The sequence below is a fragment of the Astyanax mexicanus genome, chromosome 22 (genome assembly GCF_023375975.1).
Source record: "Astyanax mexicanus isolate ESR-SI-001 chromosome 22, AstMex3_surface, whole genome shotgun sequence".
Taxonomy (NCBI): Eukaryota; Metazoa; Chordata; class Actinopteri; order Characiformes; family Acestrorhamphidae; genus Astyanax; species Astyanax mexicanus.
In genome coordinates, this window is record NC_064429.1 from 11682977 (window position 1) to 11709632 (window position 26656).

The 26656-nt window shown below is 40.9% G+C and overlaps 1 protein-coding gene across 2 annotated transcripts; it reads left to right on the top strand.

Moving 5' to 3' along the window:
* Positions 1–538: 538 nt before the first annotated feature.
* On the top strand, positions 539–26427 carry adamts12 (ADAM metallopeptidase with thrombospondin type 1 motif, 12). 2 transcript variants are annotated; one of them, XM_049470483.1, is made up of 25 exons: positions 540–684; positions 1682–2007; positions 7561–7732; positions 8947–9146; positions 9939–10022; positions 11427–11551; positions 11687–11836; positions 12112–12255; positions 12528–12672; positions 13425–13517; positions 13899–14044; positions 14204–14373; positions 16020–16150; positions 16562–16682; positions 16809–17053; positions 17226–17367; positions 17663–17789; positions 17885–18095; positions 18568–18888; positions 19715–20278; positions 20874–21026; positions 21864–22037; positions 22760–22906; positions 23593–23749; positions 24417–26427. In XM_049470483.1, the coding sequence occupies exons 1-25, from the start codon at positions 597–599 to the stop codon at positions 24533–24535; spliced, it is 4455 nt and encodes a 1484-aa protein (XP_049326440.1). In that variant the 5' UTR covers positions 540–596; the 3' UTR covers positions 24536–26427. The 2 variants fall into 2 exon arrangements, with proteins under 2 accessions (XP_049326441.1, XP_049326440.1); XM_049470484.1 differs by lacking the exon at positions 20874–21026 and having other exon boundaries at positions 539–684.
* Positions 26428–26656: the final 229 nt, after the last annotated feature.

Here is a 26656-nt window from a genome sequence, read left to right on the forward strand (position 1 = left end):
CTACACTTAGAGACACAGCTTCCTCAGCTAGTAAGCTAATTATTACCAAAAAAGAAACTATTTGTATGTGATACTTTAATAGATAATGTTATCTGGACACATTTAGTTTAGTTAATAATGTGATCAGGTTGGTGTAGGCGAAACATTTACAGATAATTGGTTTGTGTGTGCCAGCTGCGCTCCTGCGTTACCAAGATAGTAATGAACCTCTGACTGGTGACTGTTGTCAGGGTTTAAATCAGTCAGTTATCCGTAGCCAAGATAGCAGTACTTTTTTAAATTTACCTGAACACACCTGAAGATTTACCTGAACACACCTGAAAACACACCTGAGGATTTACCTGAACACCTCATTTCCAGACCACCACGCCAAACGATGCAGGAGGAAGGAGTAAAAAAAGATTTATGATTCACTTTATGCTTTTCTACAGTTTACTCTCTTTCTGAAACACGAGCTGCTCTCTCTCTCTTTTTTCTCCCCCCCCACTCCTTCTCTGCTTGTGCTGGTCTCACTCCTCCCCTCCTCTCTCTCTCTCTCTCTCTCTCTCTCTCTCTCTCTGTTGTTTAGTTCTCTCTCTCTCCTCCGCTGATCCGCTATGTCTCTCGCGCTCCTCATGCTCGTGTTGGCCTGCAGCAACGTCGCGCGCGCGGAGACGGACAGCGCTTTGCCAGACCGGGAGCAGGGTGGGTACCAATACTAATGCACGCACACACACACACACACACACACACACGCATACACACTGCCAGGAACACGCGAACCCAAACACTGCACGCGCGGGGAACCCGGCTTCCCGGAGAGAAAGTGTGTGTGTGCATGCATGTGTGTATGTGAGTGTGTATGTGTGTGTGTATGCATGTGTGTATGTGTGTGTGTATGCATGTGTGTATGCGTGTGTGTGTGTGTGTGTGTGTGTTTGAGTGTGTGTGTGTGCAGCTTTAGCATGCAGAGAAAGTTGTGCAAAGTTTTGCAGGATTTCAGACATTCACAAATATTTACAGTTTAAAAACATCTGAAACTGTTGCATTTTTTAAAAACTTTTGTAATATCTTTATTACCTATGTAGCTAAACTATTTAAATATCTGTACCACAAGCCGTTTTAATAGAAATGTGATATGCTATTTGTAAGTTCAATGTTTATTTCCTCCTCTACTGATGGAATGGGCACTAATGTGTTAGCTTGGTTTTTCTGTGGATTTTATTACACAGTGTTGCCTTTCCAGTAAACTTAGATTACATAATCCACCAGAGAAAAACAGAATAATCGTTAAAAACACATGAACACATTAAAAACTGCGAGTGTGTGAATGCACAGAGCCGCTAGGTAGCACTTTTTTCTACTTGTTTGGTAGAACTTAAAAGAACACAGCGGCTAAGCTAAAGTAAGCTAAAGTGGCTATGATGTGGTTGGCTTATGCATAATCATTTTTTTTTCTTTTTACTAATTTTGATAAAAAGTTTGGAACCTTTTACAGCTTTAACATAATGTGCATGTTTGCATGATATGTAAACCTTTCATTTGGTAAATAATTTTTTTGGCATTTGTTGGTGTTGCATTGTTGAAAAATGTTAAGTGTTTTAATTTAAAGTTTTTGTAAATCTTTGTATTTTTTGCACATTTTAAATTATTCAGTTTGTGTTAAAGTGTTCACGCTCTGGTTCTCCCGGTTCTCCTGCAGAACTCTTTATCAGGTCTCACTCTCACGTCTCGGTGGTCCGGCCGGAGCGGGTGGACGGTGCCGGGCGGTTCCTGTCTCACGTGCTGGCGCAGCGTCCGGCTGTAGGGGCGCGAGTCTTTTACCGGCTGCAGCACGAAGAGCGCCCACTCCTCCTCAACCTCACCCTGAACCCTCACCTGCTGGCACAGGATCACCTGGTGGAGACGCGAGGGGGCGGAGCCAAGAACAGGACCGAGCGGTGCACCGAGAACACCTGCCACCTGCTGGGCACAGTAACAGACGGGCACACGCGGGGCACCGCCGCCATCAGCACCTGCCTCGGCCTGGTGAGTGGAACTGCAGTGTGCAGTGTTGACCTCATTGACCCCATTCACATACAGCTCATTAGCATTTGTTTATTAGCATATCGTTAACATTTGTTTGTTAGTGATTGTTAGTTAACAAATCACTAATTAGCACAAATTAGCCTTGACGTGACAGATAGTGTATGGAAGTAGCACTGTGTAAATAGCATGTTTAACAAGCTTATACATGGAAGTAAATCTGTAAAAAAATTGCTAAATTAGCATAGGTTAGCAACAACTGGATAGCATGTACATGATAGCAAGGCCTCATTAGTAGCATATTCCTAAGTAGTGTAGCTTAGCCACCACTTAGTAGCATATACATGGTAGTAAATATGTATAACTAGCATTTGCTAAATTAGCATTGGCTAGCCACAACTGGATAGCATGTACAAGGTGGCAAGGCTGTATAGTTAGCATATCCCTAAGTATCATAGCTTAGCCACCACTAAATAGCGTATAAATGGTACTAAATCTGTTTAATTAGCATTTGCTTAATTTAGCATAGGTTAGCGTCAATTGAGTAGCATATTCAAGGTAGCAAGGCTGCATTATTAGCATATTCATAAGTAGAGTAGGTTAGCCACCACTAAGTAGTGTATAAATGGTAGTAAATCTGGATAATTAGCATTTGCTAAATTAGCATAGGCTAGCCACAACTGGATAGTATGTACAAGGTAGCAAGGCTGTATAGTTAGCATATACCTAAGTAGCTTAGCTTAGCCACCACTAAATAGCGAATACATGGTACTAAATCTGGATAATTAGCATTTGAACAGTGATCATAAGTTAGCCACAACTAAACTGAAAACATCAGTTAAGCAAAGTAAACTCTAATTAGTGCAGGTTAATTATGGGGACAGGGAAGTACGTAATTAGCATCCCCCTCATTAGCATCACAGAGACCGCCCACCCAGCAACTCCCAGCACAGCTCCACAGCACACACACTGAACAAACACACAGTCAGTCAGTGAGTACGTGTGTGTGTGTGGGGGGGGGTGTGTGTATGTGAACCCCATGGTGCATCTCTCAGCTGCCCTTCCTCCTTTCACAGAGGAGGTGTACACGTACGCACCACACACACACACACACACACACACACACACAGGGTTAAGTTACTGCAGAATCAGCAGATATTGCAAAATACACTATATATGGAGAGACAGACAGAGAGAAAGACACAGAGAGAGAGAGAGATTCACTGACAGAGGAGAGAGTAAGCAGTGTATTTGTGTGAACAAGCATGAGTCACTCTGGAAAACATGACAAAGAGAAAGTGTGTGTGTGTGTGTGTGTGTGTGTGTGTGTGTGTGTTTGGCTCTAGATGTGTTTAAATGTAGTCGATCAGTCTGTTTGTTTTTTATCTTCAGCAAAAGTCTACTCTCTTATTCCAATTCTCTATTCCACCTTAAACTGAGCAGCAGTTACCCTGAGGATATTTAAGGTGGAACACAAAATTGGTATAGAAAAAAAGAATCAGATTCAGCCTCATCACACCTCAAAAGCCTTAAATTGTGTGCTGGAGTGACTCTGCTGTAGGTAGTGTGTGTGTGTGTGTGTGTGTGTGTGTGTGTGTGAGTGTGTGTGAGTGTGTGTGTGTGTTGTGGGTCATTGGTAGCAGGAATGTGTTTCCCTGGAGACACGCCCACCTGTCAATCAACACCAACTCCTACATGCTCTCATATTATCCTCCTGCACTAACAAAACACACACACACACACACACACACACACACACACACACACACACACTCTGCATCATTAACGTCTGTCTTAAAGACTTAACTCACTGGAGAAATGAGTCTGAGAGTGAGAGACCCTTACTTATACTGTGTAATTCCCTTTCTCTCTCTCTCTATCTCTCTCTTCTACAGGCTCCGCCTACTAATTTGTCCCTTCATATATACTGTTGATATGTTGGACAATCATCATATAAAGAAAAGTGATAGATACAGTCTATTATTAGGGTTCAATACGAGTATGTTTGTTCATGCTAGCGTGAGTGTGTGTGTGTGTGTGTGTGTGTCTGTGTGTGTGTGTTTGTATTTGGGTCAGTAGAGCACAGGCTCAGGCCGCTCTAACACTGTGGGGTCTGTTCACACTCTGTTATAATAATAATAATAATAATCTCCCAAATCAGATTTATTATCCTCCTTATTCCCCTATAATCATTCCTCTAATCAGGACAACACAATTAGTACACACACACACCCACAGAAACACACACACACACACCCACAGAAACACACACACACACACACACACACACAGAAACACACACACACACACACACACAGTATTGTATAAAGCAGTGTTTACAGCGGTGCTGCCGCAGAAGGTTAAACACGCCAGCAGTGTTTATAAGACAGCACTCAGGTTACATTTCAGAGCAGGACACTGTGTGTGTTTGTGTGTGTGTGTGTTTGTATGTGTTTGCAGAGCATTGATCACTTGAGTCTCTCATGTCAAAATCACATGTATTTTTAATCACAAAGTTTTAATCATGTCATAATCATTCCACAAATTGACTTTCCGTGGTGTCATATGTATTCATATAATTGTTTTGGTTTATTCACATGGCTTTGTTTACACAACAACAATTACATTATGTTATTCACACATCACATATTAATGTGTATTAATAGCATGACATGCAGTGTGTAACAGACACATATACTCACTCTTGTGCACTATGGTCACGTTTTGCAACATTACGTTACGTGTAACTGCATTAATAGATTAATGATATGATATCACATGATCATGGGAACTGTGTCTGTGTCAGTAGTCAGATTTTTACACAGTTTCTCTGGTTTAACGGGTCAGAAATGCTTTATATCACATTCCAGCAGATTTTTATTAATGCAGGAGATAACTGAGTTCACCAGGATATTAAAACAGACCCCTACTGGCTGAGTGTGTGTGTGTGTGTGAGAGAGAGAGAGAGAGAGAGAGAGAGAGAGAGAGAGAGTTATCTACTTTACCTTTAGGCTGAAGACAGGAACTGGGGAAAGGGAGAACACACACACACACACATATGCATCCCCCATCTACCTCCTCCACACATGGCTTCTGTATTCCTTCTGTATGCAGAGGAGAGAGAGAGAGAGACAGACAGAGAAACGGAGACAGAGACAAAGAGAAAAAGAGAGAGAGAGAGAAAGAGAGAGTAAAACAGACACTCTAGTAAACAAACACACACCAGCTGTAAGTGATCAGAATCGCCTGGATTACCAATAACACTAATATTTTGGACTGTGACCCATTTCACTGTAACAGCTTGCTCTTTAACAGCGCATCCCAGCTCCATGAAACATGGGGTTGGTAGCATCATGTGGTGCGGATCAACAAGGTTATTGGACCTTCTGTAGTCATGTAATTAACATGATCAAATTTGTGAAGCTGGTCATTAAGCTGGTCCTAGTAGTTGACCAGTTTGGCTAGATTGGTTTTACTAATGAACCAGCGTGGTCAGGCTGGTTGAATAGTTTGGTCAGTTTGGTTATACTGGTTGGCTGGTTGGTGTGGGTAGCAGGGTGGTGAAGCTGGTTGAGCACAGAGAGCCTGAGTCCTGCTGGTTTACCAACTAAACCATCAAACCTGATCAGAAACATATTAATAACCAGCTTAATTCTGAATTGACTGATTATTTCAGGAGGATACACATAGGCACAAGCTACAGTAGTCTTAATGTAGTGCTTATTATATATTTTTTCTACTAATTAAACATATATTTAGAATAGCATCTTATAGAGCTGCTAAACGTAGTGCTAATAAGACCAGTGCCCACTGCTAGTGTACCAACTGTACGCTAAGCCTGGTGCACGCGGCTAATATGTAAGACTGCTAACAGTTGTGACATCACAGCAATGGTGAGCAGACTGCCTGTGCAGGTTAGTGTGTTTGTATTATTGAGTATGTGTGTGTGTGTGTGTGTTTAAGAGTGTGTGTTTGAGAGAGTGTATGTGTGTGTGTGTTAGGGAGTATGTTTGTGTGTTAGAAGTGTGTGTGTGTGTGTGTGTGTTAGGGAGTGTAAATGCTACGCAACTAAACATGTTTGGGGACTGATGTGTTTGGCAGTGGTGAATGAGTTCATATAGTGATGCATTCTGGGATTTGAACTCATTTTTACACTTCCAAAGAAACAGCTGGAGTTCCTCATACACACACACACACACACACACACACACACACACTGAGTGTGATAAGACTAAGCTGCAGAATGTGTTTCGAGGTAATTGAAGAATCTTCTGATGCACACACACACTCACACACTTCCACACACACACTAGTAAAGTGGTGATTTATGAGGATGATAAAAGCAAGTAAAAAACAGCAACATTTCCACAACACACTGCACAGCGTTCCCCCTGCAGCAGTGTGTGTGTGCAGCAATGTGTGTGTGTTTTTTTGAGCAGCAATGTGTGTGTGCAGCAGTGTGTGTGAGTGCAGCAGTGGTGGGACGGGTGGGGTCCTGTATGTGCATGTATGTGTGCATTGCTTAAGTTTGTTTGAGCTTTAGTGTCTTTTGAGTGTGTGTATGCACGCGAGTGTGTCTGTCTGTCTGAGTGTGCACGCGAGCGAGTGTGTGTGTGTGTGTGTTTGTGTGTGTGTGTAAGACTTGTTAAGGCAGAGTGATGGATTGCTGGGTAATCAGCAGTGAGAATATATAAGCATGCCACGCATACACACACACACACACACACATACAAGTCAGAACATCTTCACTAGTGATGTTTAGTTTATAGTTCATTAAAGTATTATTTCAACAATTTGAATGGTTATTTTTATCTATCAATCAATCAATCACTCAATCAATCAATCAATCAATCAATTCACCTTTATTTTACCTCAGAAGTACATTAAGGGAGACGAAGCATTAACAATATAAAAGGACATTAGATAAGAAACTAAAAATAGGGGGAAAATAATAATAAATTAGTACACCGTTTAAATAAATACATATATGTGTGGGACAATGTATATCAACATTGCGTTATATTGTATAGTTTTTTTTGGTAGTGATATATTAATTATCGATACATGATGTCAAATATAGATATTTTTATTGAAACATAGGCGCTTTCCCCCCAATTAGACTTTCTGAATTTACTGCTTCATTACTCCACATGGTGGCGCTATAATCAAATGAATAGTGTTAATAAACCTGTGGTGAAGAATATTGGTTTGTTCAATTCTTTGAAACTAAACCAGTTAATCCATAATTGCTTTAACACAGATGCTGTGAAGTATTGTAAAGAATTGTATTGTGATATATCGAGTATCACTGAATCACAGTATCATAACAATATCATTATCATGGACAATGTATCGTAATAATATCGTATCGTGAGATGCTTTATTGAGCACAATGGCTGTTTATCTGTGAATATCTTAATCATAAAGTGGAATTCCTACTATTACTGTTACTGATGAAAATCATGAAGATAAAGAATATTAATAATGTTATAACACAATAATAAATGAACTAATAACCGATGCTAAAGCTAACGCTAATGCTATGGTGTGTTTCAGACGGGTCTGCTGACTCTTCCTGCCGGAGTGTTTCTGATCGAGCCGGTACGCGGACACACCCCGACAGACGCAGACCCCCACCATCCACATGTCATCTACCGGAATTCCACCTGGAGAAGCCCCCGAGCCCGACGCAGCGCACACACAAACACCCCTGCCTGCGGGGTCAGAGGTCAGGAGCTTTTACACTGGTGTCTGACTCTGTTACACACCGGGCTGTGTGTGTGTGTGTGTGCACAGTGTGTGTGTAGGTGTGCTGAAGTGTGTGTTTGTGTGTACACTGTGTGGTTCAGACAGAAAGACACAATTAAGCGTAGGAATGTTTATTTGGTTCACAATTCAAGATATCGTGATATATTGCAATTATTTAATTCATATTTTAGAAAAAATATATTTTGCATAAAAAACACACTGTTACGTTTGTTAGGTTTGCTATTTATCCAATAAGAACAGTGGGATCGAGCAGACACAACCACTACAGTATCTAGTGGACTGAGTTTAAACACGACACTATTTGAAACACTTCTGACACCAATATTTACATGTAAACTAATAATTAAAAATCAATACTGTGTTTTAAAAAAAATCAATACAGTATTTGCAAAACTAAATAATGTGATACACATGACAATATAGATATTTTCTTATTAAGTGTGTGTACACAGTAGGGATGTCATATCATATTACATGCAATAATATCGGTGATATTTTAAAATATCTCTATCGCGAAAATACCCTGAAATATGGTTGTATGGGTAATCTTTTTTGTTATTTGTACTAAAAAGAAAATTTACACTGTTCTTATTTCCAATTAAATAGTATCTAATCTACATACAGATTATATATGTCCAGTATCATTTATTTACTTCAGTGCTGGATATACAGTATCGAGAGCATTATTAGTATCATCACATGTTGGATCATTGATTTCTGTTAAAATCTGGTTGAAATCTCAGTTAGAGATTCCATTTATCATATGATATGCAGTAATATTGCCAAAAGATTTAATATTAATTTTGATGCAGTAGTGTATTCTTGAAATATATACATTTTTTAATTCATTGTTTTGTCATATCATCAAAAATATTGTTATCACAAAATTACCCTAAAATTTGGTGATATTATTTAAGGGCCATAATATCGCCCACCCCTACTACACACACCCTCCACACAGCAGCTGGGAATCTGGACACACCCCCTCAACTTTGTGTAATGATCCTGTGTTTTATAGTGATTTACAGATATTTTGTCAGACTCCGCCCACCAGCAGCACATGTACACACACTTAGACACACACTCCACAAGCTGACTTTTAGTTAAATTTAAAGCATGTGTGTGTGTGTGTGTGTGTGTGTGTGTGTGTTTGGTGTGTGTGTTTTGGTACAGATGGCGTGGCAGTGCAGGTGGAGCAGGACAGGGAGGTATGGGAGCAAGAGCAGGGGGGCGGGGCCGGTCGCAGGCGGATGTCCCGCCGCTCGGTCAGTACGGAGCGCTGGGTGGAGACCATGGTGGTGGCGGACTCCAAACTGCTGCAGTACCACGGCAACAACAATGTGGAGAGCTACATCTTCACCATCATGAACATGGTGAGTCCTGATTCAGAACTTACCATTCAGAATGAATCTTTTTAATTCATAATGAAAAGTGTATAATTTAGACTGCATCAAGCTGATTCATGATTCTGAGTGTATGATTCAGACTCTGAATGGGCAATTCAGACGGCTTCAAGTTGATTCATGATTCAGAGTGTATGATTCAGACTCTGAATGGGCAATTCAGACAGCTTCAAGTTGATTCATGACTTAGTGTACAGTTTAAATCATAATTCAGAGTGCATAGTTCAGATTCACCCAGTGTAAATCACTCTTCAGCCTGAAGGAATTAGATTCACTCAGTTTGAATCATAATTCCGAGTGTATGATTCAGATTCACTCGGTGTGAATCACTTAGTTTGATTCATAATTCTGAGTGTATATATGAGTTCTTTTAATATATGACACAGACAAAGTCTTCATGATTCAAGATGTATTTTGGTTGTTGATTTAGATTATATGATTTGCAATCTCTGTATGATTCATGATTCAGAGTATATGATTCTGATTTTTTTGTTTGATTTAATATTCAGGGTGTATGCTTTAGACTGACACGGTCTGATTCATAATTCAGAATGCACGATTCACATTTACACACTTTGATTCACGGTTCAGGGTGTTTAATTGATTTGATTCATGATTCAGGTAAAAAATGATTCAGGTTTATTGTGCTTGATTCATGATTTAGAGTGTTATATGAGAATATGATTATATTTCTTTGTTTTTATGAGATTACTTAATTACTTGTTTTACATTGTGTGTGTGTGTGTGTGTGTTTAACTGCAGGTGGCAGGCGTTTTCCATGATGCCAGTATCGGTAACGCCATCCACATCATCCTCGTGCGCCTGATTCTACTGCAGGGAGAGGAGGTACGAACAGAGTCATGATTCATTTATTGATCTAAAGATAACAATTCCTGATTCGCTTCATAAATTAGCAAACACCCTACATTTATTATTTATTTATCCTCTTGTTTACCCTAATTATTCCTTTAAAATCTAAAATATACTATTGTATTTGCTGTTTTAAAAAAACTAAGCATTTAACGTGTATATTATGTGTGTATTGTGCGTATATTGTGTATGTATTGTGTGTGTATTGTGTGTATTGTAAAGGATGCTGTGCAGTAAAGCTGAGGGTCAGTCAGGGCACAGCGACTCTGTTTATTCTGTTTTTAATTTTATGTTTGTGGTCACAGTGCTGTAAATAAAACCTGAGGACAGACTTTATTCCGGCTCACTTAAAATCTCAGCTCAAAACTCGTAAACACCCCCCTTTAAATTATAATCACTTTAATCAGCATGTCTTCATCTCAGCCCAACTACTAACATACTAAAGCATTAAACCACCCCACCCATCACATCATCAGCATGTGTGTGTGTGTGTGAGTGTGTGTGTGTGTGTGTGTGAGTGTGTGAGTATGTGTGTGTGTGTGTGTGTGTGTGTGTGTGTGTGTGCATGCTTTCTGTGGGAAAATTGAGAAACTGTGTTCTGATTCTGAGATTATTGCTCCCAGCAGTAACTTTACTCACATCAAACCCAGACTGATTCATGATTCAATAATGATTCACAGAGAATGATTCATGACTCAGTTTCATTGATGATTCAGCTATTTTCATTATAATAGACAATATAAATGTTTTTGACTGATGATTCAGTTTATTCTGTTTCATTATTTTATCATAGTGCATGGTTTAAAAGGGCTTCATTTGATTCATGATTCAGTTGATTCAGTGTTATAAATGATTCATATTTAATGATTTAAGTGGGCTCTGCTTGATTCAGAGTGTATAGTAAAAATGGGCTCTGTTTGATTCAAGAGGTTGAGTTAATTCAGATTAATTAGTTTGATTATTGATTCAGAATATATGGTTTAGACGGGCTCTGTTAGATTAATAATTTAGTTAATTAGATTAGATTAAATAATGATTAAATTTGTATTATTTGAATGAGGTTTATCTCTAATTTGTATTTAAGTTGTTTTAATTACATTTTTATTACATGATTCAAAGTGTTTGGTTAAACTTGCCTCTGTTTGATTCATGATTCAGGTGATTCTTCAACTCCTTTTTATTTATGATTTAGTGATTCAGATTGAGTGAATCAAATGGTCTCAGTTTGATTCATAGTTTGAATGATTCAGTTTAATTTTCAGAATTAACATTTTAGATTTGTGATTCACATGATTCATGATTTAGAGTATATGAATAAAGTTGGTAAATTTATATATTTTTTAAATGTGTGTGTGTGTGTGTGTGTGTGTGTGTGTTCAGAAAGGGTTGAAGATCGTTCATCACGCAGATTCTACTCTGAACAGTTTCTGCAGTTGGCAGAAGAACCTGAACCCTCAGAGTGACACACACCCCGCACACCACGACGTAGCTGTGCTCATTACAAGGTGATACCTACCACACACACACACACACACACACACACACACTTACACTCTTACATTAAAATCAAGAATTAAGTTTCATTGAGATTATTCACTAACAGATGTGTGTGTGTGTGTGTGTTTTGTGTGTGTGTGCAGGAAGGACCTGTGTGCAGGTAGGAACGAGCCGTGTGAGACGCTGGGTCTGTCTCACCTGTCAGGAATGTGTCAGCCGCACAGATCCTGCAACATTAATGAGGACTCAGGTCTGCCCGTGGCGTTCACCATCGCTCATGAGCTTGGACACAGGTTCACCACTGATCACGTACACTACACGCCCTAGTGTTAGTGCACACCGCTGCTAACGAACACAGCAATCAGCTACTTTAAATAACACTCATTATTATAACAAAAACTCTTAATAATACCCTTGAATAAACAGGTCTTTCAATACTTTTTCTACGTTATTTAATCTATGTATACATATATATATATATATATATATATATATATATATATATATATATATATATATATATATATATAAATATATTTTGTATATATATTAATGTGTGTGTGTGTAGTTTTGGTATCCAGCATGATGGTCAGGGGAACGACTGTGAGCAGGATGGGAGACACCCCTTCATCATGTCCCGACAGCTTCAGTATGACTCCGCCCCCCTCACCTGGTCCTCCTGCAGCAAAGAGTACATCACACGCTTCCTTGAGTGAGTACACACACACACACACACACACACACTCTTACACACACACACACTTTTCTGTGTGTTTTTACAATCGCATTTGTCCCATAAGCCCACTAATTATTATAGTGTAATAAATATGTGTATATATTGTATATGTACAATATGTATATGTATTTCCCATATTTATAAACTTTTACAAGAAATAAAATGTCAGCGACAATCTTAGCCTTGTATATTCAAAAAACACTGGTATGCTAAAAATCTCTCTCTCTCTCTGTCTCTCTCTCTGTTAGTCGAGGTTGGGGTTTTTGTCTAGACGATCGTCCATCTAAGAAGGATCTGACCGCGGCTCTGGTGGCGCCGGGGGTCCGCTACACTCAGCAGCATCAGTGCCAGATGCAGTATGGCTCTAACGCCACCTTCTGCTCGGAGGTGGATGTAAGAGAACCTTTAGAATCAATCAGAACATCTGTCTCCTTCTTTATCTGTAGCAGTTACACTAAAAACATACTCTTCTTTTAAATTCTTGATTTCCATCTCAATTATACTATACAGGAGTCGGACAATGAAACTGGAAACTGAAACACCTGGTTTTAGAGCACAATAATTTATTTTGGTGACGGACAGTTCTGGTGGAAACAGGAGAGTTGAGGTGCACATTGAATTCTGCGTGATTTGATCAGCCGTGGTTTTATGTTTTTTGGATACAATCCGGGTTAGCACCCGAACATCCCTTTCAGACAGCTTCCTCTTACAGCGTCCACAGTTAATCCTGTTGGATGTGGTTCGTACTTCTTGGTGGTATGCTGACATTACCCTGGATACCGTGGCTCTTGATGCTTCACAAAGTCTTGCTGTCTTGGTCACAGATGCTCCAGCAAGACGTGCACCAACAATTTGTCCTCTTTTGAACTCTGGTATGTCCCACATAATGTTGTGTTCATTGCAATATTTAGAGCAGAACCGTGCTCTTACCCTGCTAATTGAACCTTCACACTCTGCTCTTACTGGTGCAATGTGCAATTAATGAAGATTGGCCACCAGGCTGCTCCAATTTAGCCATGAAACCTAAAATCCCACACTAAAATGATGACAGGTGTTTCAGTTTCATTCTCCAACCCCTGTATATTTCAGTGGGCTGTGAGGATTCCCTGCAGTGGATCTAAGGTGTGTCTCTGTGTTGTTGGCAGAACGTGTGTCAGATCCTGTGGTGCTCGGTGAATGGATCATGTCGCTCTAAACTGGACGCACCTATCGATGGAACCAGGTGTGGCCCGGGCAAGGTGAGACACCTCACACACACACGGTCATAAACACTTTATAAAGGCTTTATAAACACTGTACAAGACGTTCCAGTGCAGTTAGAATCCCGGATCATGCTCTCTGTGGGTGAGTACAGTACCTCTGTGATGATGTCTGGAGATGATGCAGTGATTGGTGGCAGTTGGAAAAGGGGTGGAGTCTGATTTCACATCAATCAGAGGAGGAACCCTCCTTGTGTTTGCGTCTTTGCATAATGGGAGAGTTTATATGTACGGGGATGTTTAAATATTAATAAAACATGTCTGTACTCTAAACTCCAGCAGCAGGCAGTGTTAACTTTTCTGATCCATGAATGTGTGTGTGTATGTGTATGTGTGTGTGTGTGTGTGTGTGTGTGTCAGTGGTGTATCTCAGGTGAGTGTGTGATCGTGGGGAAGTTACCTGAGACAGTAAACGGCGGTTGGGGCCAATGGAGCACCTGGTCTCACTGCTCTCGCACCTGTGGTTCCGGCGTCCAATCAGCAGAGAGGGAGTGTGACCAGCCCAAGTATGACTCCGCCTACATCACTGACTCTCCATGTGTTTACGCAAGTAACACAACCCAGCATGCTCTGTACAAAATAATTTATAACTATGTATATATAACTGCCTCTCTCTCTGTGTCGCTCTGTCTGTCTGTCTGTCTCTCTGTCTGTCTGTCTCTCAGGCCGGCATTTGGGGGGAGGTACTGTACGGGGGAGCGTAGGCGCTACAGGATCTGTAATATTCTGCCCTGTGTTCAGAAACTCCCCTCGTTTCGGGACATGCAGTGCAGCGAGTTCGACACGGTCCCGTATCAAAACCAGCTCTACCAGTGGATCCCCGTCTCCAGCACCAGTAACATTCCTTAACCACCCATCACATGACAACATAACGCAAATAATTATTACACACCACATCACCGATCCCACCGATATCACATCACTCATCACATTACCATTACACCACAAATCACATTACTAATTACACCTTACATTACCTGTCATACTACCACCATCCATTTCATCAAACACCTCATAACCCTTCAAATCACACTTCACATTATATATCACATTCATCTCCACATCACAGATTACATACATTCAATAATATTGTATATTTATTGTTATATTGTAAAATATAGAATGATTTCCCCCTCCTGCTGAGAGTGTGAGTAAGTGTGTGTGTGTGTGTGTGTGTGTGTGTGATTTGTGATAGTGATCTGATTGAGGAGATCAGCTGTAATTAGTTGTGGGTTTGAGGTGGAAGGGTGGTGTGTGTTCACCCTGCAGCTTCATCATGTAGGAGATAATGTCTAAACACATGATTCAAACCACACACACACACACACACACCACACACGCACACACAGATATAAATGCAGAACAGTAGGAGGACTCTTGTTATATTAAATATAGACGTTAGAACCTCAGTTCTGATGGTTGTGCTGGTTGTGAGTGGTGAGTTGTGAGTGGGGAATGGTGAGTTGTGAGTGGTGAGTTGTCAGTGGGGAGTTGTGAGTGGGGAGTGGTGAGCTGTACTGGTCTGAGCTCTGTGGGTTTAGTGGTGGAGCTCTCGTAGAGCTGCTGTAAACACTGAAGTCCTGGAATAGCTGCTCTGGCTGCAGCTCACACTGCAGGAGATTCAGAGGTTCTGAGAGAGTTTCAGGAACTGAGAATAGAAGCTGTAATTGGGCCGAACTGCTCCAACCGTTCCACACAAACACCAGAAACAGGGAATTCTCTGTGTGATGTGTGTGTGTAAACAACTGGTTTGGAGTTTATAGAGTGTAAACATCTCCAAAAACAGATCAGCTCCAGATAGAACAGTAGAGGGCATGCTGCTCTTTAACCCTTCAGTCCGGAGATCATCGAAAAATCAATCGGCTTTGTGTTGGTTGGTATATGACCATTTTCATCCAAATAGGAAATTATTTGATATAATAATAAATCATCCTTGGGAGTTAAGGATTACAGCAGCTCTGGGAGAGGATCACTGTAGGACCTTCTCTTCACAGGAAGCTGCAGTTTCGCGTTTAAACACTAGATGGAACAACAGAGCTGTGCACTGTACTGTGTGCGGCTCATTACATAAATTAAATACATGAAAAAGGTCCTGTGTTCAGGACTAGTGTGTGTTTCAGTGTAATTAATCAATGTATCAGCAGCACAAATTGTGTTAGTTAATAGCTTTAGTAATTATCTTGCCAATAAATCAAGTTAAACTGCACCTGAAAAGCTCTGTCAGCACCCAAGTGCTTTTACAGTTTTTGAAACCTGAAACTGAAAAGAACCGTAGCAACGGTACAAAGGAAGCAGAATCTGAGTTAAGCAGAGCATATAGTGATATACAGTGAGTAGTAATATACAGAAATACAGTGAGTAGCTATTAGCACAGCAACACAGTACAGCTAACAAACACCACTAACCACATAACTCAGCAAACACTGCTGTTCTGCTCTCCCAAACTAACATGGTCTCTGTGGTCCTTGGCTCCACCCCCAGGTCACCCCTGTGAGCTGCACTGCCGGCCGGTTAGCGAGGACTTCTCAGAGAAGATGCTGGACGCCGTAACTGACGGGACGCCCTGCTTTAACAACAACAGCAGGAGCATCTGCATCAATGGTGTGTGCAAGGTAGTGTGACTGTCTTACACCAAACAGCGGTGTGTGTGTGTTTCTAGTGCTGCTTAATGAATAAAAATAAATAAATAAAATAAAATAATATAATATAGAACTTGATTTTTAATTAAATAATATTTAAATAATTTAATAAAATAAATCATATATAATTAGTTATGTTAGGTATAAAAGGTATGTATGTAAAGGTTACTATAAATAAATGGAAACAAAATAAATATATGCGTGTTTATACAGTAAATATTCATTCATTCATTTACTGCCTAAAATAATTAATTATATATGAAAAATATGTTTCAACTATTTTATATGAATATTTGCATGCTTATTTTATCATTAATGTGTTTTACAGATGTATAATATGTGAAATATGTGTGTGTGTGTGTGTGTGTGTGTGTGTGTGTGCAGGCGGTGGGCTGTGATTATGGGATAGATTCGAGGGCGGAGGAGGATCGGTGTGGGGTGTGTTTGGGTGATGGATCCAGCTGTGAGACACTGAAGGACAGTTATACCGAGAGAGACGGATACGGTACACACACACACACACACACAAACACACAGATCTGGTTTATTATATTGTTTATTAGCTGCACACATTTGTTGTTTAGTGTGAACTAAACTTCTACACTGTGTGTGTGTGTGTGTGTGTGTGCAGGTTACGTGGATATGATGGTGATCCCGGAGGGGGCGAGGGATATCTATATTGAGGAGGTGGAGGAGGCGGGGAACTTCCTGGCGGTGCGAGCGGCCGAATCAGAGGATTACTTCCTCAACGGCAATTACATCATCCAATGGAACGGAGAGTACAGAGTGGGCGGAGCTACATTCTTCTACGACCGCCACGGCAACCTGGAGAACCTCACATCACCTGGACCCACCACACAGCCAATCGTAGTGCAGGTGCATACAAGTCATATTTAACCATCAGAATAAATGATTAATTTCTAAAATAATATTTTTGATAAATACAGATTTTGTACGTTTTCTAATTCCATTTCCTATGTGTGCTTTATTTTATTAAGAGCAGAAATCTGAAGTACTAATATTAATATTATAATGTTCTTCTGTGCAGCTGCTTTTCCAGGAGCCGAACCCGGGCGTGCGGTTCGAGTACACGGTGAAGAAGAACCGGCAGACGGGTAACGAGCTGCTGGAGCCTGAATACAGCTGGAAATATGGAGCCTGGACCGACTGCAGCGCCACCTGTGGGCAAGGTGGAGAACTACACCTGATTTCACATCTGCAGGTTTAAACTCCAGCAGAGGAACTAAGCTTAGACTGCACACAGTTTAAGAAATTAAAGGAGGGTTAGTTTGGGGACTGGGTGATGTATGGGTTTAGAAGCGGGGCAGGAGGGAGAGATGATTGGACTGAGCTGTACTATGAATGAAAAAATATGGTTTAGGGTTTAGTGGATCTTTAATAAATATATTAATCACAGCTTTAGATGAATCTGTGTGAGTGATGTAATGATGCCGTGCCGTGTGGTGACCTTGCTCTCTGGTTCAGGTGAGCAGCAGCAGCCGGTGCGCTGTTTCGAGGCGGGGGTGGGTGTGGTGGACGAGGCACTGTGTGACCCTAACACTCGGCCGGATGACGGACACCGCAGGTGTAAGAACATCGACTGTCCTGCCAGGTGTTTCCCTCTAGCCTTGTTAGAAAACAACTTTTAAATTATTATTATTATTAATATGAAGTTTTTATTAGTCCTAAATGAAATGTCGCCCCCAGGTGGTGGGTGGGAGGATGGCAGCAGTGCTCGGCATCCTGCGGGCCGGACGGTGTGAGGAAGCGTACGGTTCTGTGTGTGCGGACGGTGGGTGGAGAGGAGCGGGTGCTGCACCCCGGAGACTGTAAACACCTCCCCAAACCCAAACCGGCCGTCCCCTGCAACAGAGACATCACCTGCGGGACAGACTGGACCACCGGGAACTGGAGCCAGGTGAGATCACTGAATTAGGAGAGACCTAACATCCATCATACTGTCCTAACATCAGCAGCCAGAGTCAGAGAGAGAGAGAGAGAGAGAGAGAGTACAGTAGGTCTTGCTGTTTTACTAGTGATAGGGGGAGATCACTAGTAAAGCAGAATTTGTTTATTTAGTAAAACACTGGAGCTAAGTGATTGTGCCTGATGTGAACCATCATTAGTAGGGATCATGCTTTATAAATATTAAATCTATCTGTGTTTATATTTATAATATCTATAAATCCTGTTATCTATAAATATATCAGTAAAAACTCTGTTAGTCTGTTATAGATCCAGTACGTTTGGTTTGGTAAAGGAGAAATACGGTAATTTAATGTTTTAGGTAAACTATCGCTTTAATATGTAACTGTATTGTATATGTTTTGTATTGTATTGTAGATGTATTTGTCAGTATATTGTGTGCTGAGTGTGCGTCTGTCCCGCAGTGCTCTCTGAGTTGTGGTGGGGGGGTGAAGTCCCGTATGGTGAAGTGCAGCACTGAACCCCAGGCCCCCTGCGACCCCGCGGCCCGGCCCCGCTCCACCACCTTCTGCAACCTGCAGAGCTGCTCCTCCACCCACAAGCCCCGCCCACAGCCTCGGAGACCCACCCCCAAAACCCCACCGCCCACCACCGAGCCCCCGACCCACCACGACCACACACACACCGCCCCCACACACACACCGCCGCCGGACGTGTTCCACGAGGACGACCGAGATTTTATCCTGGTGAAGAACAGCAGCGCTGAGGAACACACACACACCACGGTACAGCTCATTTACATACACACACACATTCATTGTTTATTCTGAAATTAAGGATATAATAAGAGTTTCTCCTGCTTTTGTTGGAGTAACTGTCTCTACAGTCTCTATTAAACTTTCTACTAGATTCTGGAACATTACTGTGAGGATTTAATTGCTTTCAGCCACAAGAGCGTTAATGAGATCAGGATTAATTCAGATCAGCACTGGAGGCTTTAAACCCACGAGCCAATAGACTCATGGTTATTATCTGCTTCTATAGGACGGGAACTCGTATCGACTTACAATGATGCTAAAGAACGCTGCACTGAGCTGTGGGATAAGTGGGCGGGGTCTCCTGCATTAAATGTGGGTGTGGCAAGTTAAAGGGAATGGCAAAAGTTTAAAAAAAATTAACCCCACCCATAATTTAATAAGAGAATTAGTACATGACTTTTATGTGTTTCGAGCCGCTCAAGGTGTACTTTTCCTGTCGTTACAATAGCAAAGACACACTGATATGCCCTAAGTCCAGCTGCCTATAGATCACTATAAGAGGGCCTTTAAAGTTAATTTGTTTCTTGCACTTTAAATTGTGGTATTTAATTGATTTGTGTAATTTAATTTTTGTAATAAATGTAATAAAGACTACATGATGACATTCACAGGAACAGGATCCATGCCATCAGGAATCTGAGATAAAGGGCATGGCAGAAATATTTACTGACACATTGACTAATCTTAAAAAAAAAATAATTGACAGATTTGTAGAATATTAAATAATAATTAAATTCAGCTCTACAGTTTATATTAAAGCTGATGTTGTATTTGTGGTTGTTGAATCCTGCAGGTCTCCCCTGGGCTGAGTGAGGAGGAGGAGGGCAGCGCCGGGCCGGTCCCGCCGGGCGGGGGCACCGGGTACACCCCGGGGTACGACTACATCGTGGAGGAGGACGGCGCTGAGGAGAGAGACGCAGTGTTTACCGTCTCACCGCCTGCCGGAACTCCCACACACACTCCACCGACCACAACAGAGCCGGACGAAACCACAGCAACCACCCCCCAACCCCAGACCACAGCAACCACCCCCCAACCCCAGACCACGCCCCCTGCAGCTGGCCATGCTGCTCCCACACACACTGCCCTCACCACAACAAAGCCAGACTGCACTAAAACAGCACACACACGCTCACGGGCTGCCACGGCAACCCACAGAGCTCTGCCCATCACCACACCCACCTCACGCACACACTCAAAGAAGACGGAGCAGCGGAACACACACACAAAGCTGAAGAAGACCACACACACACCGAGGAGCGCCAGCAACGCCAAGCATCATAAATCCCTCACACACACTCCAGGAGGTGCTGCCGCCAACACAACGGCATTCTGGGTAGTGGGCAAGTGGAGTAAGGTATGGATGTGACACTGATTACATTCACGTTTACATTTAAGGCCTACAGCAGCTTAGCCCCGCCCATTCATGAATTTAGGATACAGAAGCTTAGCTCCGCCCATTGAATTTACAGAAGATTAGCCCCACCCATTTATCCATTTATTTTTAGTTAAGCCCCTCCCATTTAGTCTATACAAGAGTTTACCCCCTTTCATTCACTCTACAGCATTTCAGCCTCTCACATTTAGTTTACAGCAGTTTAGCCACTCCCATTCAGTCTATATAGCAGTTTTGCCCCTCCCATCCAGGCTATACTGCAGTTTCGCCCCTCCCACCCAGTCTATACATCAGTTTAGCCCCTCCCATTCAGTCTATACGGAAGTTTAGCCCCTCCCATTCAGTCAGTACAGCAGTTTAGCCCCTCCCATTCAGTCTATAAAGCAGTTTAGCCCCTCCCATTCAGGTTAAATCAGTCCTACATCATTCATTTAATTTATAGGATTATATACTATAGTAACAACTGCTGAAAATATGAAAAGTAATAATAATAATTTTAAAAACTAGCATCGCAGATTGTGACGTGTGTGCGTGTGTGCGTGTGTGTGTGTGTCAGTGCTCGGTGAGCTGTGGTCTGGGTGCAGTTTGGAGGAGGGTCTGGTGTAGTTCTGGGCTGGACTCTGACTGCAGGACCGAACAGAAACCTGAACCGGCTCAACACTGCAACCTCAAACCCTGCCCTGCCTGGCACACCTCCAACTGGAGCAGGGTGAACACACACACACACACACTATATACACACACACTATACTCACACACACTATACACACCCACTACACACACAGAAACACACATAGCAGATCTGGTCACTCGGCTCATTCGTATACTGAACCAGTGTAGAACTACAATCTGGTGCACAGTCAGAGATCACCACTAGAGGGCGCCAAATCACTGCACACACTACTACACTACTGCATTTATTTATATTATTAAATAGTGTTTAACAGATACAGTCACATTTTTATCATATATTGAATTTGTATTTAAAATATATGTTTACATTAAAGTATTATTAATAACATGTAACTGTAAACTAATAAATACATTTTTAAAATGTTTAAAGAATAAGGATACTGTTGGTTATGTAAACTAAATAAAAACTAAATATGCCTGTATTGATATAGTATTATGATAAAGTAGTTTGATGTACTAAATAAAAAGTGAGAATAGTGGATGATATAATAATAGTATAAGTAGTATAAAGAGAAACATATGTAGTGTGTTTTTTAGGGAACAGTAAAAAAGGAAGAAAATATTTATAAAGTTAAGCAAGAGTATTTTTTGTAATGTTGATTTAGATTAATTGTCTATCAACTACTCAGGTGTACTATATACAGTAGCTCTCATTGTAATGGTATAAATACCAAATACAATCTAAATCAGTTTAATAGAGAAGCAAAGATGCAAATCAATCAATGCAACACCTTATTAATCAGTATAGTCTTATGAGAATTATGAAAAGCTGCCTTGATGAACTTGACAGCATTGTTGATGTATGGTGTGTGTGTGTATGGTGTGTGTGTATATGGTGTGTGTGTGTGTGCAGTGTCCGGAAGGTTGTTCTGGTGGTGTGAAGCAGAGGGAGGTGCAGTGTGTGGACGCTCAGACCGGGCGGGGGCTGAGGCCGTTTCACTGCCAGGCTCTGTCCCCCCGGCCCCCCCGCACTCTGCCCTGCAGTACCCAGCCCTGCCTGCAGTGGGCGCACCTCCCCTGGGCACAGGTACTCACCACCACTCTCTTACTGTAACACACAGGGCTCTATCTTACCCCCCACAAACACCTGTATCATTTAAGAGCGCTTTTATACCTGTAGAAACTGAAAGTTTCTATGATCCGGATCAGTTGATGAGTTTTTTTATTTGGAGCTTCAGTTTCTCCCTCTGTTTGGTTTGGTTTGGTTTCACACAGACATAAAAACCTAAATGCACCAAAATGTGCACCAATAAACCACTCGAGCACATCAGAGTCTCCTCTGATTGGTCAGAGCTGTGTGGTGCGGGAGCGAGAAGTAAATATAGTAAGAAGATTCTGTGTTCCAGTGTGTATATCTGTGTATCTGTGCAGTGTGAAGCTGTTCTAACACAGAACACTGAACAGTTATCGCTGTGCTTTTAAACACAGTGTTTTTAATGGAACAAGCAGCACAGATTTACAAGTAGTAAATGGAGTCATGCAACTGTGAGCAGTGAACGCAGCACATACCGTGCTTAGTGTGTAAACAACATGGAGAAGCAGAGAATGTTTTGTTCATAGCTGTGGTAATTAGCATTATCGGGCTAATATAATATATTATAAGACATCCATTCAGATCTTGGCTACACATTCGCGCTGGTGTTTAGTTTTGTGCCGTTTTGTTATGGGTGAAAATGGTCGTTATTTAGTCTGAAAGTGATAAAAAAAAGTCTTACAAATTCTTAAATTGTGCGTATGTGTGTGTGTCAGTGCTCTAAAAGCTGTGGTGGAGGTGTGATGGGCAGGGTGGTGTTCTGTCCGGAGGACGACCGCTGTAACGCAGAGCTTCGGCCCAACAGCTCCGCCCCCTGTAACCTCCAGCCCTGCACAGCCTGGAGCGCCGCCCCCTGGCAGGAGGTCAGTATTACAGCTCTGTGCTCACAAAGAATGATCTGTTAATATAATGTAGTTTCTGAGAAAAATTATGTCCACATATGAGGACTTTAGTTTTATATGTCGATAGAACACAATAAAGTCGCAATTAGTAATGATGTGCAAAACATTTAAAAGTAAAAGTAGAAACAACAGTTTTGCTCCTTTAAGCAATATGGATCATTTGAAGAGCTGCTTCAACATGAAGACATAAAGTAAAAACATAAACATTTACTGTATTTACTGTTCATTTAAATTTTTGAACTAAATCGAAACTGTAACGTATTAAACTCTTCTGCCACCACTAGGTGACAGTATAATGGCCTCATAAGTGGACACCAGGACCTTGTAGAACGACATTTAGTGTTGTGTGGTCTAGACAACCCAAAATGTGATGTCCACACATGTGGACGCCAGGAAATAGGAGGTTAATAGGTGCGTTTTCTTTGCCTTTATAGCAAAATGCTTCATTCTACTTTACAAAATTGAAGGAATATCCAGGCCAAGTGGAGGTTTACTCACTCACAGGCTCTCTCTAGTGGTGTGCAGTTATTATCTGATATAACAGTGGACATAGGAAGTGGGTAGGTTCTCCTTAAACCAGCTGTGACAACCAGTAAGTTAGTATTAATCTGTGTGTGTGTGTATGTGTGTGTGTATGTGTGTATCAGTGCTCTGTGAGCTGTGGTGATGGAGGTGTACAGAAGCGAGGGGTGAAGTGTGTGAACGAGGAGTCGGGGGAGGAGGAGGAGAGCGAACTGTGTCCGAAAAACAGTAAACCGGAGAGTGTCCGCAAGTGCAGCCTGCAGGAGTGCAGAACTGATCCAGGTACAATTCCTCACGGGTTCTTAACACTGACTGATACTCTGTTTACTGTTCCCACACCTGCGGCCCTATCTTACACCCTGCAAACCAGCTGCACCACTGACTGATTTGAACCCTGACCACAGTCAACAGTCAGACGTTCATTGAAGACACACTGACACACCCTAAATCAAGCTGCATGATGCACGATTAATAGCTAGGATATAGTATAGTATAGTAAAATATAGGGCACCTGATCTCATACACACAGTTTATACATAAAGATTACTGAATGTTCCTCCTGTGATAATCCATCCCAAAAGGTCCAGATCTATAATCCCTGATTATAGAAAATGTGTGGGATGTGTTTCTATTGGACGCTCTATCAACACTCCTATACCCCTACCACCCAATCTGCAGCTACTGTGTATAGAGAATACTGGAGTTATTATGGGATGGATTATCACAGGAGGAACATTAAGAACTTACACATGCATTACACACTACTTCTGTATGTGCAGATCAATGAATATTATCCGAATTAATTTAACTTTTATCTTCCTTCTGAAGAACCTCACAGTCCCACACTTCCTCCAGGATGCATTTATTAGTTTAATGATGAGTGTTTTATATGATTATTGTTATGATTTAAAGTTTTGTGTGTGTTTATTTGTTTTGTGTGTGTGTGCAGATATTGCAGTGTGTAAGAGGAACAGTATGTCCTCTCGTTTCTGTGCTAAGCTGAAGCTGCTCGGCCGCTGTGTTCTTCGCTCCATCCGCAGACAGTGCTGCCTCACCTGCATGACGTAACCTGAGCTCATCCAGACACCTGAGCAACAGAGCCAATCAGAGACTCTCAAACAAACAAACAAACAAATCTGTTGTTTACTGGACCCTCATGCTGCCTTTGTGTGCTGTAGTGAACCCCCGGTTTCCTCCTGCACTCATTTACATACAGAAAAGTTTCAGTTTCTCACCTGAGAGGCTGTACAGGACTCATGGTGCTCATTGCTATCTTACACCCCACTGCTAGTCTATTTTCTCACCAGATTTCTGGAGTATTGCTATCTTGGCAGTGGAAAACACAGGAGCTCCACTGACTGATTAAAACCATGACAACAGTCAACAGTCAGATCTTCATAATACGTTTTCATTTCCAGCCACAATTCTGTAATGTTTTAATATGAACTTTAATTTCCTTTCCAGCCATAATTCAACATCTGCACAATGTTGTGTTTTTGACATTAACTTGATTCTTATTTCCAAACAAAATTCAGCAGGAAGTTTAAACATTTATCTGATGTTAAATTGACACTTGGCCTGCTGGGAAGGGCCACCGTCTAAAACCAGGGTAAACCTGTCGGTGCTTAATGATGTTTCTACTGGTGCTTTTTTTGTTTGTTTTATCAAATGTACCACATTCATAACTCAGCATGTTTTCACACATTGATTGATTGAGTGTTAATGATGTTGAATATTGATATTCTGATCATACAGAGTTTTAGAAGAACAATGTGAATCTTTTCTGTTAAGGTTCCTCTTTATCACTTTACCTTCCCAACTTTAAAAAAGGTATTTTAGGTCATAATGAACATTAATATCATATCTGAACTGATACACTGACACACTGCACTGCGGTTTATCTCCTTTATTACACGGTAAATCAGTGTGTGAGGATCAGTGTGTGAGGATCAGTGTGTGAGGATCAGTGTGTGCGTATCGGTGTGTGAATGGCGGTGTGTTTGCTGTGTTACTGAGCCGCGTGGTGCTGTTTTGGTGCTAACTGGATAGAAAGTAAAAAACGTTTTTGGTTAATGATGCTTTTTTTTATATAATATTATAGTATCATAGGGAAAAAGTGGTAAATCATTTAGTGTAACTTTTGTCTATTTTTATAATTTTTGACCATTTAAGGCTAAATTCTGAAACAGAAAATTTGATGTGAATGGTTATTTACATTTTCCATTGAGTATAGAAAAGAAGTGGGTTTGTATCTATTGCTACAATTTTGTAGTTACATTTTTTAGTTTCTGTTTTCTCATAGGTACATTTTGCATCTTCAACAGTCTTCTACAAGAACAACAATCTAATAGTGTAATTCAATTTATTTTATTTGTTGCAAAACACAAAATTAGATCTTTAGGAAATTAGGAAAATGGAGTAAAATTAATTTGAATCACTTTACATGAAAGGTACATTAATTAACAGTACTTGTAACAAAATGTCTCAACTACTTATTATTTGACACTAATTAATACATTATTAATAGTTAATTGCAAAATTCTGAGGGGCAGAAAAAAAAACAAGAAAATTTAAAAAATCTAATAAGAATAGATTTATTTTTTTAAATAAACAAAGTGGTTAAAAATAACTAATACAGTTTTATACCCAAATTTCCTGTTTTTAAATTTTGCCTTACAACTTTAACATGTTGCACTGACCCAAGTCCAGGTCTGGGCAGGAGGAGTGAATCCTGGGGTGCATTTCCTTGTTTGTAGGTAGTTATTATTATTATTATTATTATTATTATTATACTTGATTATTATGGGGTTACTGAGAGCGGCGTGGGGCGGAGCTTGAGGAGTTGCGGGTCATCCCTCTCTGGCCTTTTTAACACAAACGCACAGCCAATCACAGAGCTCCACTCTACTGCATTTATACCTGTATGATCATTAATAAACTCTGTGATGAAAACAAGACAACACTGCTTACTGTTGTGTTTTTAAACTGGAGTAATCAATTAATCAATCAATTAATCAATCAATTACTCACACAGTTCTGTGGTGTTACTACAGGGTCAAAGGTCAAGTATAGACACAAACCCAGAGTTTAAAGGAACAGTGCAGCTCAACACAGTGCTTCACTATTGGGAAGCAGAAATTATGTAAAATGTTGTGATTTTGTTTTAATTTCACACCATATTTATACAGC

What these genes read in the sequence shown, in the direction of transcription:
- adamts12 (XM_049470483.1), top strand. Translation starts at nt 597, where the DNA reads ATGTCTCTCGCGCTCCTCATGCTCGTGTTGGCCTGCAGCAACGTCGCG. An exon ending in CCTTCTGCTCGGAGGTGGAT is followed by an intron (nt 12,673 to 13,424) that starts GTAAGAGAACCT and finishes TGTTGTTGGCAG; the next exon opens with AACGTGTGTCAGATCCTGTG. An exon ending in GCGCCGCCCCCTGGCAGGAG is followed by an intron (nt 22,907 to 23,592) that starts GTCAGTATTACA and finishes TGTGTGTATCAG; the next exon opens with TGCTCTGTGAGCTGTGGTGA.